The 17,493-nt window shown below is 38.3% G+C and overlaps 1 protein-coding gene across 4 annotated transcripts in view; it reads left to right on the top strand.

Moving 5' to 3' along the window:
- Nucleotides 1-17,493, top strand: part of si:dkeyp-72e1.9 (syntaxin-binding protein 4) — a 156,253-nt gene that overhangs the window by 70,428 nt on the left and 68,332 nt on the right. For all 4 annotated transcript variants that reach the window (XM_038308415.1, XM_038308414.1, XM_038308417.1 and 1 more), the window contains exons 3-5: nucleotides 1,348-1,443; nucleotides 10,909-10,978; nucleotides 11,067-11,141. In XM_038308415.1, coding sequence (XP_038164343.1) covers nucleotides 1,348-1,443; nucleotides 10,909-10,978; nucleotides 11,067-11,141 — 241 coding nt within the window. The remainder of the gene's footprint in view (nucleotides 1-1,347; nucleotides 1,444-10,908; nucleotides 10,979-11,066; nucleotides 11,142-17,493) is intronic.

Below are 17,493 nucleotides of genomic sequence, written 5' to 3'. Positions count from 1 at the left end.
CCACTTCTTCGCTGGGCTAATATTATTCCATAGCCCATCTGTACACGGACACTCATTGTTTTATTCATTATTCATTTATGCAATCTAATTAGCATTGTTTACATTTGGAGACATGAATTATTTTTCTGTGAAGGTTAGGGCTGAACAATTAATTGGATTAATTGTGAATAATCGATAATTGAAATGATCATTAAGTAATTTAGTAATCAATTAATCATTCCCTGAAACATAGTGAGTCTAAAACCTGCCTTTAGCTGACAGAGCGACCCACTTAGAGCAGTAATTATACCAAGATTGTAAAAAATATATAAACATTTAACATCAAAATTAAATTTTCAGTTCAGTTTATTTCTTTTGCTCCAATTCACAACACGTCATCTCAAGGCACTTTACAGTTCACCAGATCATACAGTCAAATTGATTCAAAGTTTTCTATCTAAGGAAAACCAGGGGATTGCATCGACTCATTGACTCGAAGGCAATCCCTCACATCAAGCATGCTTGTAGCGACAGTGGAGAGGAAAAAGTCCCTTTTAACAGGAAGGAACCTCCAGCAGAACCAGGCTCAGTGTGAGCGGCCATCTGCTGAGGCCCACTGGGGTTCAATGAGACAGAAGCAGACATAGAAAAGGCTGCTGTAAAAATGGGCTGCTCTAGGAAACACAGAGGCAGACAGACGAGCTCCAATGTCAAGGATGAAGAGAGCACATCCAGCCAGTCATATTTAGAGAAACAGGACTAAAGTGAAAAACAGGCTGATCTCCAGCATCTAGAAACAAAGGTGTTGATGGCAGCAGCACAGCTGATATTTCTCTCCAGGATGGAGTCACAGCCAAACAGGAACAGACCAGATGAAGCTACTATGAGAAAAAGCAGAGAGAGAAGAACGTTAGAGATTGAACTAACAGATTCTGCAGAGTGGGAGAATAGAGATGGAATGATAAATTAAAACCTATTGTCTGTCAAAATACTCTATCAGAAACTCCTCAAGTGGAAGACTTTTAGTTTCACCTGGTTTAATTTTATAAGTGATCTTCTTTAAAAAACCTTTTGTTATCCAATTATTAATCAATCAATTAATCTAAAAAAAAATAAACAACAGATTAATCGATTTGCAAAATCGATGCTGCCCTAGTGAAGATAATATTAAACATTAGATAGTTTGGTCAAATAACAGACCTTTACTGTATGAAAAAAAAGAAAGATAAATACCCTCAATATTTTTAGTTATATAACTTAGAAGCTATTCACCTAACGTTCATTTGAGGTGCATTATGCTGTGTCTGGATCTTCTAGCATAAGCTGGAGAGATTTACTCAGAAGAGATTTTTCTGTTTCTTTCACCAGGAATTAAAGTGATAGGTGGAGTGAAAGAGCTAACTGGAGAGGAGTTTGGAGTCTATGTCAAGCGGATTTTACCTGGGGGCCTTGCTGCAGCTGATGGTAAGTTGGGTCACAGCAGTGTTATGCTTTCTAACCCCTAAGGGGACTCTTTATAATGCCTGACAGAAAATGTAAATACTTTTTTAGAATATAAGGTTAAGGAGAGGACACTTTATGGAGAAAAGTTTGTGATAGATAGATAGATAGATAAGATAGATAGATAGATAGATAGATAGATAGATAGATAGATAGATAGATAGATAGATAGATAGATAGATAGACAGACAGACAGACAGACAGACAGACAGACAGACAGACAGACAGACAGACAGACAGACAGACAGACAGACAGACAGACAGACAGACAGACTTTTTTCTTTATTTATTTTGAACTCATGGTCCAATAAATATATGAGATAAAAATAAAACAATACAGGTAGAAAAGTACAAGTACAAGTTCCAATTAGATAGGAGATTTAAGGAGACAGCAATACCAGTGTCTCCACAGCTTAGACTGGTATTGGATTTCACTATGTTTGGTAAATAAATAAATGGGTGAAATAAATAATAAATGAGTAAAATATTTTTCTATTTTTCATTTGTCCATTTTTTCATTTATCCCTTTATTTATTTACCCATTTTCATTAATCTATTTTTTAATTTAACCATTTTTCAGTTTTTTTTTACTCATTTTATTTTTATTTCACCCATTTATTTATTTATTTAATTTTGGCTGAAATGGCTCTCCATACACTCCCACTAGTCCATCTTGAACATTTCAAAATTATCATTATTGGCCACCTGCAGCCTTTGCAGGCTGGATTTTTAAAAAAAAAAAATTTTTTAATTTTTTTTTTATTTTTTATTTTTTTTTATGGCTGGATTTTTTTATATGTAGACCACAGATGAGCCAGGTACAGAGAGGTACAATAAGCATTAAAAAGTTCCACTTTTACCACTTCAGTACATGCACCACATTTACGAACAAGGGTGTTAGTAATCAGTAAGTCAGACTGGAAGATTGTTGCTACTCCTCCTCCTCCTCACCCAGAACTTCTGGGTATGTGAAAATTTAAATAGCTTGAAGAAGTTGCCTCATTTATGCTCACATAATCCTCTTGCTGCAGCCAGGTTTCTGTAAGGCAAGATAAGTCAATGTGATTATTACAATGTCATTAACTAAAAGACTTTTAATGGAAAGAGATCTTATGTTGAACAGACCAAATTTGATCCTTTTAACTTTTTCCACAATTGTAGTTATTTTAATTTTAATTAGATTATCATGATTTACTCCTTTAGGAATATTTGCTACTTTATTAGATTTTGGTCGTGGGCAAGACACTGTCTGGATGGAGTAAAGAGTGGATAACAGTAGAGAAGCTGCAGAGACGTGACACTGCTTCCTGGTCTGCACCCTGGGTGGTCAGGGTTTTGGATGACTAATACATTTATATATATAATTTATATATATAAAAAAAATAAAACATCCATCTCATTATCTCCAGATGCATCTCATCCCATAACTGTATCAACTACTGAATAACTTTGTTCCTGACAGCCTAAAAGCACTTTACTGAGACATCACTTTTATTACAGTGGTCCTACTATATATATATATATATATATATATATATATATATATATATATATATATATATATATATATATATATATATATATATATATATATATATATACAAAAACATCCATGTCATTACCTCCATATTATACTGATGGATTGATTGATTAAATTATTAATGACACTTAAATAACTCTTTTAAAAAGCCAGTTGCTGCTAACAGGTATTGATTTTTTTCCATATCAACTCTCTGCTTAAAGTCCTAATAGTCTAGTGAATTTAAATGAAATATTAAACATCACTTGATTCCTGTAAATATTCATATTTCTAATTTGAAAAGCTTAAATATTTCACCATTTATGTCATTCAAAGTGTTGAGCCTTAAGTTGAAATGTATCGGCATTTATTCAAAGAATTATTTGATTTTTCTCCAAATTTCTCCCTTTTGATATCCATCTTCTAAAAAAAGAAATAAACAAGAATAACGCAAATGTAGAGTCAGTGGTCAGAGTCGTGTGGCTGAATTCCTCTGGAGTGATGGAACAAGTATTTTGGGAGATTCTCTTGTGAGTGCAACATGAATAAAACACAACACAGCATTGTCATGACCTACTTTCTCTGCAATAAATGATAGATATAGGGCACAGAAATGCAAGTAAACCTGTAATACTATATCAAACCTTTATGGCAAAAATTTGGAAAATATTTTCAATAACCTAAAGGCTCCATCAAACTAAACGAAATATTTATCCCCCGAAACAATCCAGATATAAAAAAATCCTGACTTGTATAAATGGCATGTTACATGTAGGAATTGCCAATAGGTTTAAATTTACTTTTAAGCTAAAAAATGTATTCAATGTTATGGTTCATGCAATACATAGAGTTTTGTAATGATCAGAGAATAGAAATCATTAAAGTACAATTCCAGACCCAAATTTGTTTTATTTTATGTTTGATTTTTTTTCTCTTTTTTTTTAAGTTAACATTCAACCTGTGTTTAGATCAGGAGAAAATGCTTCAATTTTCTGTAATGTTCCTGTAATGCTGCAGACAAAAGATAATCTGCTTTTTTAGGCTCTAGAGGTCTTTTTATTTTATTTTTTTACTAAGCAGACAGGAAATGGGATTAGAGCAGGAGGACATGTGGCAAAGGTCAACAGGCTGGGAGTCAAACCTGCAGCAGCCTGTCCAGGGCCAAAGCCTCTGTGCTTGGGCCTCATGTTTTCCTGCAACAACTGATAAACTGTTTAAATTACATCCCATCATTTAATCACCATTTAATAAAGTGCTTTATAACTTGGGAAGTGAAATAGTTTATAAAGCTCATCATGTGAGTAATCCTTATGTCTAAAATAGTTTACATCAGAAGTAGATACGTAGGGACTAGTTACATATACTGGAGCAACATTTTAGAAAGTACTTTTAGAAGTAGCAACAGTAAAATTCTTCTTACTCTTACTAAGTTCTGCCCACTGTGAGTAACTATAGCTAGATTTTACACTAAATAGTGAGTTGTGATTTTAAGTTCAATGCCCATCCAGGTAGGATGTCATATTAATTTTGTGAATTTATATTCTATTCTATTCCCAGCCAGCTGGGAATTTATATTTCTGATACTTTAAGAGGGTAATTTCCCTCCCTGGTAGGGGTGGTAACTGTCTTATTTAATCAGATATTATTTCGGCTGTTATATATTGTTTATGAACACACGTCCTTCTAACTGTGTGTTAGAACAATAAATGAAAGAGTGATTCGAGCACTAATCATGGTCAAACAGTTAATACTGCACATACATGGAATAAATTCACCTTCTGTTCAAAATATAAGAGTTTGTTAACAAAAATCATTCAGCTCCAAGTCAAACATATTTCAGTTTAAAACTCTTAACTAAGATTAGTGAAACTCAACTAAACTACCTAAACTAAAAGAGGAAGGGAAACATGGTTGAAAAGCATATTACAGTTTAAGATGGATTTTATGTTTGAAAACCAAAGTTTATCTGGAAGAATTTGGGATATGATCAAATGAGCTTAACACTAATTTAAAGAAATTGGAATGTTTTCAGACCAATTCAAAATGCAAATCCATGAGGTGAATAAAACATTATTTGGCCAAATAATGTTTTATTAAATGATTTGCTCAATCAAGAACCAATATCCTTTAGTCAAATGATTCTTTACCCTCTTTGAAATAGCTAGCAGCGAATAGACATCAGGATTCCTCTCATCCAGTCTGGCTCTAAAAGCTTTGAAACTTAAGGGAAATGTGTCACAAAAGGTCTGTTTTGCAGCAGTTTGGTTCTGAAAGGTCCATGATGACTTATCTTTGAGGACTCTGGTGATCCGGGTCTTCTGGGGCCCAGATCTCCATCCTTCCAGAGATGGACTACAGCTTCATGGGCAAGCGAGAGGAGACAAATAGAGAGAATCCTGTGTGTTCTGTGATTTTGTCTGTCCTCACACAGAGGGGGGTGGTTGGTCACACCTCTGTGGGCTGCCATGTGACCTGCCTGTGGAGGCCTTGGCTGAAAAGTGGGGGCCACAGAGGTCGCCAAAGTTATTCACCAAAAGTGCGAGTTCTCCTCTGGTCATTATGTCAAGATGAAATATAGACACTGGATTCCAATATCCAAAAACCATGATCATGGCGTATGGAACAACAAGTGGAAGTGTTTTACTCTGCCCTAACATGATTATATTCTCACTTTAAGGATTGTTTTTATGAGTTTAAAGTGACAAAAAGTATTTCTCCAGCATGAGATTTTTTTTTAATCTATTTTGTGTTGTCTTAATGTGTTTTAGTCAGTAAAATACTAGAGCATGTTATCCCCTTTTGAGACTCTGATTTTTTAGTTTTCAGTTATTCTGTTTTGTTGATCTATGGTTTATTTTCCATCATAAACAAGCAGTATTTACTTACTCTCTGTTCGCGCCTTGTGCTTGTTTCCTCTCCCCTTGGCTTTTTTCATGTTAGTTCCACTCACACCTGCTCCATATTCAGCTCATTAGCCCATCCTTTGTTCTGTTCCCCTTATATACACCACCTCTGCAGTCACTCAGTGCTGGGTCCTTGTTGTTTTGCTGATTCCTCATCTCTGGTTCCCCTGGTGTATTTCTGGTTTTTGGTTGTTTGTATTTTTTTTTTTTTTTTGCCTCAGTTGTCTTATTAAATCTTCAAGACTCACCTCAACCTCCTGATTTTTGCATTTGGGTCCTCAAAAACCTTCACCCTACCATGATAGAATGTGCACATAAAGCCTGACTTCATGATTTTTAAACATCAAAATCAGAAAAGCTGGATTGTTAGCTATACATACACTATATTGCCAAAAGTATTTGCTCACCCATCCAAATTATTGGAATCAGGTGTTCCAATCACTTCCATGGCCACAGGTGTATAAATTCAAGCACCTAGGCATGCAGACTGTTTTTACAAACATTTGTGAAAGAATGGGTCGCTCTCAGGAGCTCAGTGAATTCCAGCGTGGAACTGTGATAGGATGCCACCTGTGCAACAAATCCAGTCGTGAAATTTCCTCGCTCCTAAATATTCCACAGTCAACTGTCAGCTGTATTATAAGAAAATGGAAGTGTTTGGGAACGACAGCAACTCAGCCACGAAGTGGTAGGCCACGTAAACTGACGGAGCGGGGTCAGCGGATGCTGAAGCGCATAGTGCGAAGAGGTCGCCAACTTTCTGCAGAGTCAATCACTATAGACCTCCAAACTTCATGTGGCCTTCAGATTAGCTCAAGAACAGTGCGCAGAGAGCTTCATGGAATGGGTTTCCATGGTCGAGCAGCTGCATCCAAGCCATACATCACCAAGTGCAATGCAAAGCGTCGGATGCGGTGGTGTAAAGCACGCCGCCACTGGACTCTAGAGCAGTGGAGACGCGTTCTCTGGAGTGACGAATCGCGCTTCTCCATCTGGCAATCTGATGGACGGGTCTGGGTTTGGCGGTTGCCAGGAGAACGGTACTTGTCTGACTGCATTGTGCCAAGTGTAAAGTTTGGTGGAGGGGGGATTATGGTGTGGGGTTGTTTTTCAGGAGCTGGGCTTGGCCCCTTAGTTCCAGTGAAAGGAACTCTGAATGCTTCAGCATACCAAGACATTTTGGACAATTCCATGCTCCCAACTTTGTGGGAACAGTTTGGAGCTGGCCCCTTCCTCTTCCAACATGACTGTGCACCAGTGCACAAAGCAAGGTCCATAAAGACATGGATGACAGAGTCTGGTGTGGATGAACTTGACTGGCCTGCACAGAGTCCTGACCTCAACCCGATAGAACACCTTTGGGATGAATTAGAGCGGAGACTGAGAGCCAGGCCTTCTCGTCCAACATCAGTGTGCGACCTCACAAATGCGCTTCTGGAAGAATGGTCAAAAATTCCCATAAACACACTCCTAAACCTTGTGGACAGCCTTCCCAGAAGAGTTGAAGCTGTTCTAGCTGCAAAGGGTGGACCGACGTCATATTGAACCCTATGGATTAGGAACGGGATGTCACTTAAGCTCATATGTGAGTCAAGGCAGGTGAGCAAATACTTTTGGCAATATAGTGTATAAGGCCTTAGTGCTCAACCCCAAGACAGCTAAGAGGATGTTATTATTCATTTTCATTCACCAATTATCTCCAATTATAAATTCACCAATAAAGAATAGGTGAATATACACATGACCAACCCTGCTTTAAACACAAGTTCATAAAAATAGGAATATTTTTTGGTTTAAAGGCAGATATTTATCCCTCTATTGTCTATGTGTTGGTTGTCCTACATCCTGGACAGGTTGCTGCTTGTTTATTCTTTCAGTTTGCTTACATATTTGTATCTACAACCTATAGCTGAATGTATTTGAGCAGAGTTATAACCAGCTAAGATAGCTTTGCAGTCTACACATGCCAGGAATGGTGAATAACAGAGAGGATTAGGACTCGCATGTAATATAATCCTCAGCTCTATAGTGGTTTGTAGAATGTGGTTCCTGCTGATGATTTTCTCTGTTGACAAATACATCAGAAAGGACTTACTGCAGGGACTTCATGTTAGATCAATGAATATATAGCCTTAAACTATAAGTAACATTGTAACTAGGACTGCAACTAACAGTTATTTTGCAATTCGATTAATCAGACGATTATTTTTTTGATTAATTGGATAGCCAAAGGTTCCTTAAAGAAGATATTTTATTAAATTAAACCAGGTGAAACACAAACTTCCCCACATGTGGAGTTCTTGATAGAGCCTATGGACAAATAATTTTTTTTCAATCTTAAATACAAAATGTTTATATATTTTTTAGAATCTTGGTATCTTTCTGCTTGGAGTGGCAAGACTTTATCTCATCTTTAAATCACACATTTGTTCTCCAAACCATCATTTCCCTTCTTATAAAAAAGACAATCCACTTTTTTTTTCAAGGGGGAAAACATTTCAAACCAATCCTGAAACTTTTGCTTATGGTCTTTATAATTCAGTTTCCGTTTATTACATTTGCAGAATATGTACATGTGAAATACAGGTAACTGAAAACAAGATTAAAACTCTAAATCGGAAGAAAATGACTCTTCTTATAAGTGAATGTATCTGTTAATGCAGCAGGAGACTCGAGGACTGAATATTTCAAAAGTAATGGTACGTTCACACTGAACAATAATATGACTGGAGCAAGTGATTTCTATCTTACCTCGATGAAAAGTGTCTCTTGTGGCAAAGTGATATGAAACACAGGTTGTCTATCAATACAACTGCCATGATTAGAGAGAATTATTTGAAAGGAAAGGTAATTGGAAGGGGAAGGAAAGGAGTTGAAAAATCTGAACTTTACTATCCTTTTGCACTGCATTAAAAGAATTTTGGACAAACTAATAATATTTGAATTGTACTAAATGATAATGTTCTGATGATAAAACCCAAGACAAATATCTAAAGTAGAACAGAGTTTATGATTCAACAATAAGAAAAAGAGACAGAATTCCACAACCAGGACCCCTGCTCACCCAGAGAGCAGAAAGACCCACCTAAACTCACCAAAATTAGGTTGATCTCTAAGACTTTTGGCAAACAAATTATGTAGACTAATATGACAAAAGGGGAAGTTTTATTAAAGTGTACGTCATGATATATCAGCCATTAAGCTGCGTTCACACCTAAAGCGTTTTGAGCATCAAAACGGCTTAAGTGCCTAAATTTGGACGCTTGGTCAGTCGCTAAATTAAACGCTGGTAGAGCTGATTTGACGCTTCGACGCTCTGGTTGTTTACCTGCTCTGTTCTGTAGCTTTAGGCTAGAGAGCAGCTTGGCTTTATTTAATTTGAGTTAGAAAAAATAGTTTTGTCACATTTTTAAGTGAGAAAGTTCACCTCCAAACATTATCTGTGCAGTCAGTTCATCAGGATTATGTTCCTACTAAAATATGCAGTTCTTGTTGGGAGCGGCTGGAAATCCCTGCTGAAAACTCTCTGCTGCAGCCAGGCTGTGGGGGATTTCATGCTGCGGTTTAATGGCTGGAAGTGAATAGAAAGAGTTTTTACAATACGGCAGGTTTTAACATTTTTCGTAAATTTGGGTATTTATAAACTGTTTCTCCATAGTTTATATTAAAAAATAAGTTTTACTACAGCAATAATGATCAGAACTCACTATCTTTTCCTTCTACATAACAATCCATTCTTCCAGCTTTTTTTTTTTTTTACACTTTTGGAGTTTAACTCCTGGATATTTATTTATTTTGATGACAGCTTGCAGATAGTGTCTGTCTTCCCTAAAAAAAACCTCCTGGATCAGCTTTTCTGATTGGTTGATGCTCCGGCGTGTGACAACTAGAGTTAATTTTTTTTAACTCCAGTTTCGAATGCTCCGATGCCAGAACGTGCGGGTGTGCAGTTCCCTCGCTGCCTGAATCCCAGATGTGCCGCTCTCGATGCCGTCCCCCTTTAGACTTTCCTTGTAAATCAGATGCTTTAATGCTCAGAACGCTCCTGGTCTGAATGCACCACACAACTACCACAGCATTTAGGAAGGAGATCTTCATTTTCACAGTAAAACATGGGGGCGGAGGGTTAATGTGAGGATAATGAAGTCCAGCCATCAGTACCTACAGAAGAACAATGAGCTCAAAGCTCAAAAGCAATACCACTTCTGAAGAGTGAACTAACCCCTTGAACCCTACAGACCCACCGGTGGGTCCAGCTGCTACATGACCTCGTAATTTTACCAAACCCCCAGTATTGATGTAAAAAACATATTTAGCACAGTTTGGTGACATTTATGGATAAATGTGCCAAAATGGCCTCTCCGCCTAAGAAATTTCTCACTAATACCATTCTAAAATAAATATGATTCATCTGATTGAGTCCACATTTTGTATATTTTTACACAACATTTAGATTTGAAAGTCTGTACTACTTTTTTGTGCTATAAATAATATTTTGGTAGTGTTTTGCAATGTTTATTTCAAAGAAAATTTTGGCGAGGTTCAAAAAATGCAAAATATTTTGTATTTTGTCCCTAATATTTCAGGCAGGGTCAAAGCTACTATGGTGCTGACACCAGAAAACCATTCTATGACATCTTACCTTTACAGACGTACCAAAAGTTTCTTCTTAAATCTAATAGCTTTGAGGCTATAAGTTATTTACTTTTGTGTGTATTTGTCAGGCAGAAATTTATTTATACCCCCTTAGGGTGTAAGAGGCTAAAAAACTCTTTTCTGAAGACATGAGATCTAAAGAAAAAAAAGGTTACCAAATATTACTTTCAAGACAATCTTTGCAGATGAAAACTGACAGAAACACTGATATTGTGATAATTCCAGTCAGATGTGTTGCAGCAATTTTTCCAACCACATAAAGTGACAGGACTTAACATTTTGTACTTGTTTCTATACAGCTGAATACTTGCTTGATCACACAGTTTTATAATCTCTTGTTTCTATCTACAGGAAACCTGTTGCCAGGAGACCAGATCCTGGAAGTAAATGGGGACAGTCTAGTTGGAGTCACCAGTGAAAGGTGACTTTTACAAAGTTCTTGCTCTGGCTCTAGACTCCTGATAATTTACGGTGATGTTATAAGTGTTTTGTATCTGTCTGTCTCACAGAGCTGTGGATATCTTGAGAGCAGCCTCTGCCACAAATCACATGCGCCTTCTTATAGCCAGAGACGAAGAAGCAAAGTAAGCAGAACATCCATAATGTGTCACTCTTTAATTTTCCATAAGATATACTCAACTGTAAATGTGGTCCTTTATATTAATTGAATGTAAATACAGCTCACATTTTGTCTACTATTTGTAGACAAAGATGCTGATCTAGTTCCTGAACTGAACCTTTTGCAGAATGTATTCAGTTCATTGTCTCTGTCCAGACTTCCATCGGTCTGATCATCCTTCTGCTTCTAGCCCGTGATCTTCATCCCTGACCTCACATCTCTGATATTGTTCTGCTGGAGCTTGTTTTCCAGCCTCTTCCTGTATCCCTCCTTGCCTTCTCTAATCTTGACCTTAAGTTGCTTCTTTATACTCCTCGTTAACTTCCTGTCTCCCTTCGTAAAGTTTTTTTTTTCCTGCATGTTGTATCTGATAAAGTGGCTCATACTCTGAACAGAGAAAAACAAGATTATGATCTTAATTTCTATGAAGAGGCTATACTTTAGAGATGTATGAGTCTTTGACGTTTGCCTAAAACAAAAATCCAAAATTAGTTTTTCTCTGTTGCAGCCGCAGCAAACTGTTGGAAGTTTGGGAGTGTAGTAGAGAATGAGCTGTGACTAAAATCAACGTTATTGCCACAAAATGCATTTGGCTTTTGTGTCTGAAGCTTAGCAACAACTGATTATCTCACATGCAGTGTTGGCAACAGCAGAAGGTGGAATGTAAATATAACACTAATAAACTCTCTGGGCAAATAATATGAGCGAAAACCAACTGCCTACAGTTAAATATCTGGGCTTCAGTGATGAACTGTTACAGTAACACATCCTGCATGATACCATCTGTTGTTCACAAGCACACCTTTGAATTTCTAAGTCTTCTTTAAATCTTGGTCTGCTCATAAAGCAACACTGGAGTCTGAGATAGGATCCTGCCGCCATGTTTCAGTAAAACACATAGTGCTGCATTGCCGATAATCTGGCTTGGTCTCTATTAGGACTTGGAGAAAATAAAAAATAAAATCTGGAAAAGCATCCATCTCTAGGATTTAAAATGGTCGTATTTCAGATACCCCATCCTATTATATTAAGATTTTTCAAGTGTTTCGGCTATTAGCATATTTAGATAAACTGACTGGAGCATAAAGTCTTCTACATTCTTTATAGTAAACATTATTTATACCTATAAGTCATTAATATATGTTGTATTCTATAGGTACCACATACTTTCATTTTGAATATGAAGTAGATTAAAAGTCGTAGAGAAATCCCAGCTGTTGAAATAAGTATTGAACATGTCACCATTTTCTCAGTAAGTATATTTTTCTAAGGTGTTGATATGACATTTTCACCAGAAGTGGGTAATCCATGCAATTTACACATACAAAGAAATCAAACCATAGATGTCCACAAATGAAGTTATGTTTAATAATGGCAAAGGGCACAGGGAAAAAGTATTGAACACATGAAGCAAGGGGGCGAAGAAGGCATAGAAAGGTGAATGTACTGTAAAGCACTTTGGTCAAGTCCTCTTACATGAAAAACAACCTGCTATTTTGCAAGTTGTCCCACTTAGAAATCATGGAGGGGTCTGAAATTGTCATCGTAGGTGCAATTCTACTGTGAGAGACACAATCTAAAAAAAAATCCAGAAATCAGAATGTATGATTTTTTTAAAATATTTATTTGTATGATGTAGCCGAAATTAAGTATTTGAACACCTGTCTATCAGCCAGAATTTCTGACCCTCAAAGACCTGTTTGCCTGACTTCAAAATGCCCACCTCTTCTCCATTCATTATCCTGACTTAGATGTAGCTTTTGAAGGTAGTAAGTTGCATAAAGACACCTTTCCACCCCATACAATTATTAGGAATCTAACTACTAACATGGCTAAGACCAAAGAGCTGTCCAAATGCACTATAGGCAAAATTGTACATCTCCAAATGGCTGGAGAGGGCTTCGGGGAAATTGACAAGCAGCATGGGGGGGAAAGGTCCACTGTTGGAGCAATCATTAGAAAATAGAAGATGCTAAAGATGACTGTCAGTCTCCCTCGGACTGGGGCTCCATGCAAGATCTCACCCTGTGGGGTCTCAATGATTCTAAGAAAGGGGAGAAATCAGCCCAGAACTACTTGGGAGGAGCTGGTCAATGACCAAAATAGAGCTGGAACAATCGTTTCCAAGGTTACTGTTGGTAATAAACCAAAACTTCAAGGTTTGAAATCATGCATGGCATGAAAGGTTCACCTGCTTAAACCAGGACATGTCAAGGCGCATTTTAAGTTTGTCAATGACCATTTGGATGATCCAGGGGAGCCATGGGAGAAAGTCACCTGGTCAGATGAGACCAAAATAGATCTCTTTTGGTAATAATCCCATTAAGGAATAAGAATGATGAGTACCATCCCAAGAACACCATCCCTACTGTGAAGCATGGTGGTGGTAGCGTCATGTTTGGGGATGTTTTTCTGCACACAGGACAGGCTGATAGCACTGTATTAGAGAGGAAAACTGGTGCCATATATTGGGAGATGTTTGGGAACAACCTCCTTCTCTCAGTTTGAGCATTGGGTCGAGGCTGGGTCTTCCAACACTGACCCGAAGCTCACAGCCAGGATAACCAAGGAGTGGCTCTGTAAGAACCATATCAAGGTTCTGGCATGGCCTAGCCCGTCTCCAGACCTAAACCCAAAAGAGAATCTTCAAAGGGAGCTCAAACTCCTTGTTTCTCAGTGACAGCTCAGAAACCTGACTGACCTAGAGAAGATCTGTGTGGAGGAGTGGGCCAAAATCCCTCCTGCAGTGTGTGCAAACCTGGTGAAAAACGACAGGATATGTTCGACCTCTGGAATTGCAAACAAAGGCTACTGTACCAAATATTAACATTGATTCTCAGGTGTTTAAATACTTATTTGCAGCTTTATCAAACAAACAAATAGTTTAAACATTTTCTCTCGCATTGGACATGCACCCAAGATGACAATTTCAGACCCCTCCATGATTTCTAAGTGGGAGATATTGTAAATTAGAAGGATGTTAAAATACCATTAAGTGCTTAAAAGTCAACAAAGTTCACTGCTCAGGCTCTTTTTATTGGCAATATTTTTTCATAGGTAGATAATCAGTATTTCCCTTCACAACCTCTAAATTGATTATCAAACACGTCTATACAGGTTTTTTAAGGCTGATGCCAATATTGATTATTCTTAAACTAGTCTAAATGATCTCTGATATCTGCTTAACGACTTAACTTAACTTATATTAACTTATATGGCTTTTTTCCTTGATCCACAGGATATATATCAGAAAATTCTTAATATTTCAAAAGTTACACACAAAAAAAACAATGAAACAAAACTTTTATGAAAGCAGCTGCAATGCAAGTGACATCAAGGTATTGCTGCATGTTTTGGCCGATGCGGTTAGAAGAAAAAAAAAAGCTAATATTGGCCAAAAATTTTAGCTGGCTAATGTATTGATCTATCGCTAGACAAAGCCTTAACTCTAGTCTGTCCCATTACCTGAGGGCTGTGTCTGAATGATACAATGTTCGATAAAAGGGGCAGCCCTCTCTGTGCTGTGAGCCTGGGGTGACCAAAAGATAAACACGTAGAGTCAGAATAAGAATACAGCACATGTGGCACCTGAACCACAGTTATAATTCAATCCTAGCATTAGTGAGTGAGGAGGATGGTAGTATTAGTGCAGAACCGGCTTTCTAATCTGCCTGCAACCAGTTTGGGTAAAAAAAACAAGGTCAGCACCAGCTGTCAGCATCACAGCTTCCTTCCTTCAAATCCACCGCATGCAAAATGAGTTTAAATTCTGTCTTAAAAAATGCTGATGAAGGTTCTCAGTCATCCAGGTCATAGTCAATGACCTGGATGACATCTTAAAAAATGTCTTGGCGATTCGTATTTTCCAAAAAATATTTTTGCACAAATGAACATCTCAGCCCTGATTTCTGCTGCCAACATTTAATAAATGGAGATGGGTGGGATTTACACTTTGAGTTGTTAAACAGAATACAGATTACTGTTAAAGACAGTAGAGAATAAGGAGGATAAAGAGTGAAAATAAAGTGCGAACGAAGGGATCTAAATGGTAACATTTCCTAAGAATTCCCTTAAAGCATAGCATTGCAGAGCTTTACTCTCCTGCTTTGTCTTACATGCAGAAGAGTAACGGGGGAAGGGCTTAACCTAGGGCAGGGCTCCTGATGAGCCTTGTGTTAATCTGCACTCGGTGCTTTAACTACCCTGCCATGTGGAGCGTAGAGGCAGGAGAAAACATGAGCAGACTGCAGTCAGGAAAATGGGGATTATGTCTACCTTTCTGGCTGTACCTCCATGTTTTTTTTTTTGTTTTTTTATTTTACAACTGCATCATTGTAAATAAAAAATGGCATTGTATGGTACTAGACCTATGGAAAATTATTCTTGTCCTGGAGGTTAGAAGAAAAAACAAAAGGATCAGATTCTGTGAGGAAGATCAGGACAATCAGCTTAAAGGAGGGAAGCACAAATAGATGTCTGGCTGAAATAACACTAGGTTTTGTGTAGTGAGAAGATGCAAGTTTAGATAATATTAGATATCACCATACTAAATATATGAGAAAACAGAAGATGGGGGCTAGATGTGCATCAAAATCTGCATCTTTTCCAGGTAGTTTTTCCTATCTAGCATTTTTAACCCCTCGTGCACAGAAACAGTAGTCTTGGTTAATGATGCACAGATCCAAAATCTTTCATTTCCAATTCTTTGAATTTGGATTCAACATCTAAGGATCCTGATACATTTCAGATACCAGCTTCCAAAAGCAAGTTTTCTGTTTATGAATGTGTACATCAATGTACCAATAAGGTATCTTGAGGTTAGCTTAAGTTTAAAAAGGAAGTTATAAAAACAGGTAATCATGTTAAAAAGGGTGATTCCATCCTATAAAAAAGAAATGCAACAGGAAGAGTTCAAACTGACCATAATAACATACATACATCCATCCATCCATCCATCCATCCATCCATCCATCCTTTTTTCTTCTGCTTTATCTGGGCGGGTTCACGGAGGCTGCAATCTAAGCAGAGATGACCAGACTTCCCGATCCACACATACCTCCTCTAGCTGTTCTGGGGGGACCCCGAGGCAACACCTGACCGGCTCAGAGACATAGTCCTGGGCCTTCCACGTGGCCTCCTCCCTATAGGACATACCTGGAACACCTCCCAAGGGAGGCGACCAGGAGGCATCCGAAAAAGATGACATGGGGGAGCAACGACTCTACTCCGAGCTCCTCCCGGGTAACTCTGAGCTCCTCACCCATTCTGGAAGGGTGCACCCAGCCAACCTGCAACGGAAACTCATTTCGGCTGCTTGTATTCGCCATCTTGTCATTTCGGTCATTACCCAGATCTCATGACCATAGGTCCCTCTTTACTATGACAGTCCGATACAGCGACCGCATCATTGCTGATGGCGCACCGAGCTGTCTATCGATCTCACACTCCACCCGTCCCTCACTCGCGAGACCCCGAGATACTTGAACTTCTCCGTTTGAGACAAGGACTCTTCACCGACCTGAAGAGGGTAGTCCACCTTTCTCCATTGGAGAACCATCCTCATCCCGGCCGCTTCACACTCCTCTGCAAACCACGCCAGTGCACACTGAAGGTCTTGGTTTGATGAGGCCAAGAGGACAGCATCATTTGCAAACAGCAGAGATAATATCCTGATGAGGTTCCCAAACTGGACCCCCTCCAGTTCCGGGCTGCACCTAGAAATTCTGTCCATAAATGTAATGAACAGAACCAGTAACAAAGAGCAGCCCTGGTGGAGACCAACATGCACCGGAAACAGGTCTGACTTACTGCCGGCAAAGCAAATCAACCTCCTGCTGCGGTCATACATAGAACGGACAGCCCTTAACAGAGGGCCACGGACTCCATACTGCCGGAGTACCCCCCACAGGGCCCCACAAAGGGACATGGTCAAACGCCTTCTCCAGATCCACCCGATGGGGGGTATATAGCTCATCCAGTGTACCGCGACTATAATAATTATAATAATACATTTTATCTCAAGCGCCTTTCAAAAACACTCAAGTCCACTGTAAAGGTAAAAACAATAAGAAATTAAAGCAACATTGTCATAATTAAAAGAAAATACGCAAACCACACAACGGAAAGTAACAAAAGATGATTGTTAAATAGCAATCTTGAACAGGTGGGTTTTGATTTTAACAAGCAAAGACTCAGTATTGCAGATCTAAGGGGGGAGGGATTTCCAGAGGATGACACACAGAGAAAAAGCTCGGCTCCCCACGGTGCTAAGACGGGTGGAAGGAACAACGAAGTGAGTAGTAGAGAAAGATCTAAGG

This window comes from Cyprinodon tularosa, unplaced genomic scaffold (genome assembly GCF_016077235.1).
Source record: "Cyprinodon tularosa strain WSP-4 unplaced genomic scaffold, ASM1607723v1 ctg637, whole genome shotgun sequence".
Classification (NCBI taxonomy): domain Eukaryota; kingdom Metazoa; phylum Chordata; class Actinopteri; order Cyprinodontiformes; family Cyprinodontidae; genus Cyprinodon; species Cyprinodon tularosa.
The sequence above is the reverse complement of the archived record's forward strand: the minus strand, read 5'-3'. Positions and strand labels throughout refer to the sequence as shown.